The sequence below is a fragment of the Uranotaenia lowii genome, chromosome 2 (genome assembly GCF_029784155.1).
Source record: "Uranotaenia lowii strain MFRU-FL chromosome 2, ASM2978415v1, whole genome shotgun sequence".
NCBI lineage: Eukaryota > Metazoa > Arthropoda > Insecta > Diptera > Culicidae > Uranotaenia > Uranotaenia lowii.
This window is the reverse complement of record NC_073692.1, coordinates 313,325,764-313,336,690: the sequence shown is the minus strand read 5'-3', so window position 1 is coordinate 313,336,690 and position 10,927 is coordinate 313,325,764. Positions and strand designations below refer to the sequence as shown.

At 40.2% G+C, this 10,927-nt stretch overlaps 1 protein-coding gene across 1 annotated transcript; it reads right to left on the bottom strand.

Annotated features, from left to right (window-relative positions):
* Positions 1-6,706: 6,706 nt before the first annotated feature.
* LOC129746124 (chromatin-remodeling complex ATPase chain Iswi) lies at positions 6,707-10,688 on the bottom strand. Its single transcript, XM_055739612.1, has 4 exons — positions 10,503-10,688; positions 10,062-10,300; positions 7,628-9,995; positions 6,707-7,567 (listed from the first exon to the last, which is right to left on the bottom strand). Exons 1-4 carry the CDS (start codon positions 10,551-10,553, stop codon positions 7,157-7,159), a joined length of 3,069 nt encoding a protein of 1,022 aa, XP_055595587.1. The 5' UTR covers positions 10,554-10,688; the 3' UTR covers positions 6,707-7,156.
* Between the last annotated feature and the right edge of the window lie 239 nt (positions 10,689-10,927).

Below are 10,927 nucleotides of genomic sequence, written 5' to 3'. Positions count from 1 at the left end.
TCAATAAGTGTTTGGAGCTGAACATTGTTCCGCATGACTGGAGACAAGTGAAAGTCATCGCCATACAAAAACCGGGAAAACCAGCTTCTGAATACAATTCGTATAGGCCGATTGCAATGCTCTCGTGTCTCCGGAAATTGCTCGAAAAAATGATTCTCTTTCGGCTGGATAAATGGGTTGAATCAAACAACCTGTTGTCAAGTACACAATTTGGATTCCGTAGAGGCAAGGGTACGAACGACTGTCTAGCATTACTTTCATCAGACATTCAATTGGCGTTTGCCCAAAAAGAGCAGATGGGGGCAGTATTTCTGGACATCAAAGGGGCATTCGATTCGGTGTCCATAGAAGTGCTATTTAGTAATCTTAACTCTTGCGGACTTTCACCAATTTTGAACAATTTTCTATACAACCTGTTGTCTGAAAAAATCATGCATTTTAGCCATGGAGAAACCAAAGTTGAACGAATTAGTTACATGGGTCTACCCCAAGGCTCATGTTTAAGCCCCCTGCTATACAACTTTTATGTCCGAGAAATCGATGCTTGTATGGCACAAAATTGTACGCTAAGACAGCTTGCGGATGACTGTGTTGTTCATATCACAGGTAAAACAGACACTCAAATAAAACCTCCGTTACAAGAAACTCTTAATAATCTATCACATTGGGCCAGGAATCTAGGCATCGAGTTTTCGCCTAGTAAAACCGAGTTAGTAGTTTTTTCAAGGAAGCATTCCCCTCCTCAAATAGAGCTCCTTATGATGGGTAGAACTCTAACTCAATCTCTTAGTTTTAAATATTTGGGTGTCTGGTTCGACTCTAAATGCCTCTGGGGAAAACATATTAGGTACTTGACACAAAAATGCCAAAAGAGAATCAATTTTCTTCGAACGATTACTGGAACCTGGTGGGGTGCTCATCCACAGGACCTCATCAGGTTATACCAAACAACGATACTGTCGGTCATAGAATATGGAAGCTTTTGCTTTGGGTCCGCCGCGCAAACCCACTTGATTAAACTAGAACGAATACAGTATCGTTGTTTGCGTATTGCCATGGGTTGTATGCAATCGACACATACGATGTGTCTCGAAGTACTGGCGGGAGTAATGCCGTTGAAAAATCGGTTCTTCGATTTATCGCTACGTTTCCTAATTCGAAGTGAAACTATGAATCCTTTGGTGATAGAAAATTTGGAAAGGCTTATGAATATTAATCCGCAAGTAACATATGTAAATAATTATAAAACTTTTAGTCAATTAGAAATAAATCCTTCTTTATTAAATTCGGACACGAGTCACTTTTACCCGAGTAGCAGTTCCTTGATAAGATTCGATCTGTCCATGACCGCTGACATCCGTGGAATACCAGATCACGTCCGACCCAACATTATTCCTTCAATCTTTGCTTCAAAAGTACGTGAAATTGATCCTATAAAAATGTTCTTTACTGATGGTTCTAGAATCGACAACGCGACTGGCTTCGCAGTGTATAATGAGGGCTTTGAAGCTTCGTTTAAGCTTCGAGAGCCATGCTCCGTTTACACTGCTGAGCTAGCCGCTATTTACTGCACCTTGGAACACATTCGCACACTGCCCGCAGACCACTATTTCATCTATTCGGATAGTCTCAGCTCCGTTGAGGCAATTCGATCGATGAAACTGATGAAGCGCTCTTCCCATTTTTTGTTGGAAATTTCAGGGGTATTGGGCGCTTTGATCGAAAATTCGTATAGGATTACCTTAGCTTGGATCCCGTCTCATTGTCTTATTCAAGGCAATGAGAAGGCGGACTCATTGGCTAAGGTGGGCGCGTTACAAGGTGACATTTTTGAGAGGATAATAACTTACAATGAATATTTTTCAATACCTCGCACTTTAGCGATTAACGCTTGGCAGTCTAGCTGGGATAATGGCACAAAGGGACGTTGGCTCCATTCGATTATCCCTAAGGTTCCGACGAAGGCATGGTTTAAGCATTTTAACATGAGTCGCGATTTCATTCGCGTGGTTTCTCGGCTCATGTCAAATCACTGCCGGCTTGACGCGCATTTGTTTCGTATACAACTAGTTACAAGCAATGTTTGTGTTTGTGGGGATGGCTACCACGACATTGATCATGTTGTGTGGACGTGTGAACGGTTTGATCGATCGAGGGCTTGGCTACTGGATACCCTTAGGGCCCGACGTAAACCACCTGGTGTTCCAATTCGAGACATCTTGGCAAAACTTGATCTTGAATATTTGTACCCTATCTACAAATATCTTAAAATGTCTGACTCGGTCGTTTAGTCCTCTTACCTTCCCTGTATATGTACCCTATAATCTTTCCCCCTGTATATGTACCCTATTAATCTTGGCTTCGTTTCATTAATAGAGTTTCGTTCTCATGCGATGGGTCCGACAACCAGAAGGCTGGCCAGGAAGACGATCACCTGGAGTAGCTATCGGAACTTCAGCTACAGGAAGCCACCAGCGTACCCAGATGGAAATTTTTTATACTGAACCCTAGACGTTCCCCTTCCCTCTCCTAAATTAAATTATATTCTAACAGTTGAGTCGCCGCGACTATTACGGCCCCCCCTTCTACTAACATAGATGAGTTAAGTGATACACTCGGCAAAATGAAACTTTGTAAGTAAAATGCCTTAATAAACAGACCTTTGATTAAAAAAAAAAAAAACATGATGTACACATTGTTTCTCAATTTTTACCATCATAAAATTTTTGATTTTTCACTTTTATCAATTTTAAAACACGTTTTTACTTAAATTTGTTGACTAGGGGCATATAGAGCACCATATTATCGAGGCATAATGAGCATTTTCTGCCGTAGAATCTAGCAGCGAATTACAATTGATTTATAGCGCCACACCTTGACTAATTTTCATCCGACAATTTAGCCTATTGGTAAGGTGTCGGAGAGGTAATCAAAAGACTAGAGTTAGATTTCTGTTCGAGGTGATTTTTTTCCATTCACAATTCATGATCGATTTTTTTATTGTTACATTATACGGCTAGTAGCATCATCCTCCGAACAAATCACATAATGTATGAGCGTGCGTGAATTGTTTGTATTCTACAAACAGACCTAGATTATTTTGTTATTGCTTTGTTTGATGAATCTACGACTCACCTGACTTCATCGAATTGAATTCGCTGCTAGATTCCCCGGCAAAAACGCACATCTTGCTCTGATTAATGGTGCTCATACTGCCTCAGGGGGGGTTCTCATTATGCCTCCACAGTGGCTGGTTTTCAGCTTTTGGCAAAATTTTTTAAAATGCATTTTTTAACGTTTTCATCTAGTTTTTTACGTTTCAGCCCGTTAGGGAATAGGCTTTTCAAGTGTCTGAACACGAAACAATAATGTAACCTCCATATTATAGCTATTTTCTATGATTAAATAACCGTTTTCCTTAAGGTGGCCATTATGCCCCCATCTCCCCTACGTATGATATTCCTATTTTAGACGACAGAATAAGGAGTCGTTGATATTGACTGTTCAATGGTTTTGCAATAATTTGCATAATAATGCAAGGTTCTAGACGAAAATCATGCCGGACAATCGATTCCTGAATTCAACTTTCGAATCAGATGACAGGATTTTTAATATTTTTGCAATAATTTCATTATTATGCATTCGACCAAGAAAAGACGAAAAATCGTACACTGATGTTCTTTTCGACAGTCAATAATTTTCTTACTATGAATTTCCATTTCATAGAAAAGAAAAAGGCTCGTTTATAAATACTGTTTAGTATTCTATTCAATATTGTCATCCCAACGAGGTTCCATATTAAAACACTAACTTCTTATGACATACAAGTTGAAAGTGAAACGGAGTTCGTACGGGATCAGCTAGTTGAATAGGTATAAAAGTACAATAAATGTTCGATGGAAATTTTGTAAAATTTTTCTTTACATGTCTTTTGAGGGCCGGTATGAGCAGTGAAAATTAGTTGAATAGAAATGGAGAAAAATGTTTGAAATTTACTTACCAGTGCGATGATGAACCGTGAGATAAGCCGCCGGAGTGAGGACTGTATCGAAAAAATGTTCAGCAACATCTTTCTGTGAATAAAAAAGAAATAAGTTTATTTTTTTTTCCTTTTAAGATAAGTATGATATGAAACAATATCATGGTTAACATAAGTAAAAAATCTGGATCTGAACAATTCGGTGTATTGATATTTTACTCGACGAATTGGATGTTATTGTCTGAAAACAACTGCAGTCATCGCATCTATTTTTAAAGTATTCCTCTTTGTAAACTTTATTTTTTTTTTTTTTTGTGGCGTTTAAATAGCTGTGAGAAGCTGACGCTGAAAAGGAAACGTGGGTAGAGGGGTAATGGAAATAAAAGTTTAGAGTAGGCAGCTTAGAATAGTAAGCGATCTTGAGACGTTGGCTATACCATCTTGCACTTCCTTAAGTCCACTTCGGAGGAATATGAACTTAAAGCAGAACAAGATAGTGAACTAAGCCTTAATGATACCAGTTGGAGGAAATACGTTGGCGGTTTGAGACAGGTCGCTTAATTAATCCCAACGAAACTAACTACAGTATTTATATATAATTTAAAACAATAAAATAAAATAGAACGCTCTCACCATGTTATAGAACACTGTTATAGGTGTTCATTAAATCCTTGGGATTCGAAGCCATCTTAGGGGTCCAATGTTGAGAGGATATGGCTTGAAGGCTCGTTCGTCATCATCAGAAGGTCACATGCAAAGAAATAAAAAAAGAAAAAAAAAGAAAAGAAAAATAGGATATTAGTTCATTTTATCTATCAATATATAATATGAAGCCTAGCTCAAACCAGTAATAATCTAGCTTTAATATCTTGATCGATATCGTCTACTTATCAAAAGAACTGGAAATGCACAATGCTGTTCTTCTAAAACCTAATCACTTATTCTGGTCAACCTCTTTGACAAACTATGCTAAGTCTACATAGGGGTTCTATTTTAATATATATCGAGTGCCTATTTAAAATGCCCGAAATCAGTGATTTGGACTACCTACTCATTGTTATTCTTCAAAACCGTACATTCTATTATATACTTCCATAGATGAATTTCAAACCTAACCGAAAAACGTAAAGATCTGCTAAAAGTGAATAATTAAATAAAAAGCAAAAAACGTCTAACCAAATGAAATATAACATTCTTCAACAACAGCATTTCCATCCAATGAGCCTCTAGTTCTTGTAAAATGCTTGATTTAAGAATAAGCCAACGAAATTCATAAACCGCAAATACACACTTACTAGAGCATTGGGGAGGCGAATACCATAACCTTTACCTAACATCCATTACAAGCACACGTTTTCTCTATTTTTAATTCTATAAGACTAAACCAACTAACTACCTAACCAAACGAATTATGCCCTATTGAAAGTATCAACTTTTATTATGGTAAATTGTGATACTTTCACTACCAAATGTTGCGATTGTTCTGCGGAAGGGAGGGCAAGTGTTTCAACTCCCATTCATCTTATCAACATGGATCATGAAAAAAATAGACATCTTTGAACCTACTGCTGAATTTAAACTAAATAAAGATGTCCAGCTCCTCTTCTAATTTAGGCCATATTATGACACCATGTTTAATAAGATTGTGTGTAACGACACTGTCAGGAAAATGATGGTTTGATCTATCATTTTCACAAACATACACACCGCAGCCGTTAACCCATTGCAACTTAGGGTACGGCATCTATTTTTAAAGTATTCCTCTTTGTAAACTTGAGCATTTATTGTATCTTTTGTGAAGAAAATACTTGACCGCAGACCACGGGTACAAATAGTTTGCAATACTGGAACCTTCTGCCCAAATTTTTCCATCGCAATCATGCAGCCGGCATCATCCACCTCCTCTTTAGTCAGTTTCGAGATTTTTGCTCTACTGATTTATTAGGTACCTTCCGCTTCTTGTAGGTCTTCAAGGAGCTACTGGTCTTGATTTCCTGAATCATCCCAATGCTAGTTATGAGCTGTATAGCCAGATTAAGCGTTGATACCAATCGATTACGTTTGATATGAGTGACTACTTTAGCATCCAACTGGGACTGACTGGAACCAGGTTTTCTTCAGGATCTACGCATATTCTTCAAGAACGACTCGTTGCCATATTTGTCGATGATAATTTTCACGCGTGTATAGTGTACTTTGAACCGTTTTGCGATTTGGTTGTAAGGTAATACCCTTTTCAAAATTTTCTTTCTAGTTCCAAGATCAATACGATCCATATAGTAAAGATGAAAAAAAAATAATCCGAATAAATTGATTGCACAACACGCTTTTTAAGCACGCAAACAAAATTTTTACCCATTTTTGAGTAAACTAGTTTTAAAAGTTGCTAATGACTTTTCGATACAGTTCTTATGCACTCAGTGTTGTCGGGAATTCCTGATTTTATTATTGATCTCGGCGGCTGGGGCGGACGACGTTTGGTTGATTAGGATTTTAGGTACTAGTTCTTCTGGCAGTTTGGGCATTGTTCAGACAGAGTTGCCGATTTTGACTGCGTTCATTTGCGGCAGATTATGTATTGAGAACCTTTGTAAATAATTTTCCCACAATTCTTCACTTTAAATTGTCCGGTAATAGTATTATTTATCAGCAATCAATAACAGTTAACAGCGGGGAAAAAAATAACTTAAAAATGAACTAGTTCGAAGCATATTAAAACAGAGCATATTGTAATGCCAATGCATTCATTTGAATATGTTTTATTGTAATGTTCAGAATAAGTTGATAATGAATGCTTAAAAAATTAGCACATGTTTGTTTAGTTAAAGTGATTCTACAGTTCTAAACACCGAGTACTTTCAGTAGATTTGTTTGAGTTTGGAATTGCTGGAACGCCTATACTCGACCACTGATATAGGGAGAAATGTACCTCACGGCATCACCCAAGGCAGCAATGTTCCGATTACCTTATATCATTTACAAACTAACATGATACACAGTTATACGGGGAATAATACTTCACAATAAATTAATCACTGTTTGACGATTACAGGTGGAACTTTGCCGCACATTAGACTTTCACACTCCAATGTTTCGAGAAAGCTGTTCTCTAATATTCCAAGCTATTTTAAAAATTGTCGTTTCTTATAAAAACCCGAAGTTGCGATGTCAACCGATTTACTTCTTCTTTTTCTTCGAGTTCTTATCGCTTGGAGTGGTTGTCGTTTCGGCTTTTCGTTTGCCGGCTGCCGCTTTCGGCGTTCCGGTGGACACGGCTCCAGTTTTTTTCTTCTTCTCCTGCCGTTCCTTTTCTTCTAGTTCCTGATTTTCACGCTCTATTAGGGTAATCAGGGTGTTGCAGCGTCGCTGCAATTCCAATGCTGTTCGCGATTTTAGGAACCAATCGAAACGGAACTGTGGTGCCGACCGGACCGCTGCCCGAAGTTCTTCGTACACGTTCTCTTTGTCGAAACCGAGCTTGTGTAGCATGCAAACCAGGAACCGATCCTCTTCTTCGGTGTAGTTTTTGCCCTTGTTGTTACCGTAGGATATGCGAAGTTGATGGAATGGAGCACGGTACCGGGACATCTATAGGGGAAAAAGCAAATTATTAGTTTGTGTTTTAGAAAATGTCAGGAAAAATATGACCTTTCCATCCAGCGCTTTTTTAATCGATGCTCTACGTTGGATTTTAGCTTCACCACGTTCGATTTGGCCCATCAGTCGCTCGATGTCCTGCAGCTCGTGGCAGCGTTCCCAAAAGACCGCACTGTATTCCATGACCTCCTCAGGGGTTTTGCCTTCAACCTCCTTGGCAATGTTTTCGATATCATCGCGACCGAATTTTTCATTGGCTTTGATAAACTGATTGAAATCACGTTTGTTCCAGTTGGTGAAACCTTGGGTCAGGAGAGATTCTTTCTCGGCGATTTCCTCTTCAGTGAGCTGTTCGGCCTCGTCGATTTTGCGTTGTTCTTCACGTTGAGTTTTGGTGGCTTCTGAGCCGAGATCCGGATTTTTGGGAACTTTATAATTGACCGTTTTGCGGTAGTGGTAGATTTCCTGATCTAACAGCTCGAAAAGTCTAGGCGGGAAGAACTGAAAGTCCTGAACGATCGGTTGTTTCGGTGGCCGAGGTGCTTTCGGTGCTTTGGGTTCCGCCACACGGAGAGCTTCCTTGAAGTAGGCGTCAACAGCATAGTTGGCCTTACGCTCACGTTTCGGTGGTTCGATCCAGGATCCGAGGGTGTGGAGTTTCTGTTTTTCACGATAATCCTCGCCTTCGAATTGATAGACGGAACCTCGTTCGTTTTCGGTGTCCAGAGTGAAGGAACGCAAAGAGGATTCTCCCATTTTCTCCAGTTTGGCATTCTGTTCCATGGTTTTCGCCTCACCACGCTCGAGAATGTTGTCAATGTCTTCGTCGGTGATTTCAGAATCCTTCGATTGGAACACGTGGTTCGCGCCGAAACGGATGATGTTCAACATTTCGTCTTTGTTCAGCTGATTGACCTTGTTATCTACCAAACGACCTTGCTGGATAACCAATTTGTCTAGCTTCAATTTGACTTCGGCTCTTTCCACAACCTTTTCCTCGATTGTGTTTTCCGTGATCAAACGGAAGACTCGTACTTGCTTCTTCTGGCCAATACGATGGGCACGATCCATGGCCTGCAAGTCCATCTGAGGATTCCAATCAGAATCGTAAATGATAACAACATCAGCAGTGGCCAAATTGATACCCAAACCTCCAGCGCGAGTCGACAACATGAATATAAACTTGAGACTGTTTTCCATATTGTATTCGTCAATCATCTTCGTACGATCTTCATGCGGTGTTTGGCCATCCAATCGGCAGTAGTGATAGCCACGCCAGTGACAGTAATCTTCCAAAATGTCCAACATACGTGTCATCTGACTGAAGATCAACACTCGAGAGCCTTGTTCCTGCAATTTTATCAGCAGCTTATCCAGAACCACCATTTTTCCGCTGTTCTCGAGCAAATGGTAATCGGTCGTGTATGGTGGACCAGGTTCGGCACCATCAAACAGATAAGGGTGGTTGGTACATTTTCGCAGCTGCATCAGAATATTTTGCAAACGCATCTTTTCCAGCTTGCCGGCTCCATTGACAATGTCAATATCTTTCATCAAAATTTTCGTATACCATTCTCTTTGCATCTTCGACAATCCCACGAAGATTTTGACCTCTTTCTTGGGCAACAAACGTTTCTCCACCTCAGACTTCAAACGACGCAGCAAGAAAGGTTTCAAGATCGCATGCAAACGTTCAATCAAAGTGTTATCTCCAATACATTCGTTCGCGTCGAACCAGGAGTCGAAATCATCCGCGCTGTTGAAAATATCCGGCAGCAAAAAGTTCAACAAAGCCCATAGCTCGTGCAAATTGTTCTGCAAAGGCGTTCCCGTCAAAAGCAAACGGTTAGCTGTCTTGAACTCCCGTAAAATCTCAGACAATTTGGACTTTTCATTCTTGATACGATGAGCCTCATCAATGACCATGTAACGCCAATTGAATTTCTTGAAAACTGCCTTCTCCCGAATACACATTTCATAGGAAGTGATACAAACATCCCATTCTCCCGGCATCAGTACATCCCTAATGAAAGCATTTCTCGTCTCCTGGTCACCAATCAAACAAACTGCCCTCAGCGATGGACACCAGCGGCCAAACTCGTTGACCCAATTCTGCAGCGTCGATTTCGGAACAATGACGATATGGGGTCCTGGGTTATTCCGAAAATTCTTCAAATAACCGAGCAGAGAAATCGTCTGCAACGTCTTTCCCAAACCCATCTCATCGGCCAAAATACCATTGATTCCGTTTTCGTACAGCGAAATCATCCAGTTTAAACCACGTATCTGGTAGTCTCGCATCTCGCCGAACTTGATGTACGGTGGCGACGCTTCGAAACGGAACACCGTTTTGGCCTTGGTGGCCGCCTCAGCCAGCAGCTCCTCATCCTCTTCCTGTTCCGTTTTCCGGTGTCGGTGGCTGAAATGTAAGTTATGGTTAATTTAAATTTGAACCATCCTTATGTTAACTTTAAAAATAACTCACTCTCCCGGATCTTCGCTGATCGACGGTGCCTTCTCCCGTTTGCTCTTGGTTCCGCTGGCTTTCGGTTTGGCCGGAGGACTGCTACTGCTCGATTCGTTCTTCTTTCCGGTTTGCATAAAGTGAGCGAAAATTTCCGTCTGCTTTAGCAAAAACTCGAACCGCTTGCCGCGATCCGTCTCCAGCGTCGCATCGTAATCCGGTTCCTTGTGGGACGACGTCGTATCGGAAGTGGATTCATTCTAACGACATGCAAAAAAAAACAAGCATCAGCTGTTTATTCCAAAGATAAAACAATCAAGGCGTCCACCCCCGCACTTTTCAAGCCACCATCCCGGTACCCATCACGGACAAACATCAAACAGTCTGCATTCAACTTGACATTGCAAAAATTTCACCACAAAGCCATCAATTTTCAATCGTATTTTAAACCACCAAACTTACCGAATTTTCATTCGTATCCGGCGCCTCCACGTTGTCCTCCTCCTTGGACATAGTTTAGCTATATTTTATATCCAAAACACACCAAAAAACTTGCAAAATTTTCAACAAAACCAAGCGACAGCAAATTTGTTGTGTGATTTTCTTCCGAGAGAGTGTACACCCGAGGAAAAATGGATGCCGTTTTGGAGTCGAGAAAGATCGCGCGCTACTTTGCGGCTGCCAACTGTTTAGAATGTATGGATCTGTTTGACTGGCAGAGAGTTTTATACTCTATATCACCACTACTTGTTTATATGTTGATTTTCGTTTTTTCGTAGGGATGCTCCTTTTTTTCATAATTTTCGATCATACTTTCTGTTTTTTAAATTTTCATGCGAGCTTTCTCTAGGAAACTGAGGATTTCCTTTAGTCTTGTTACTTCAAAA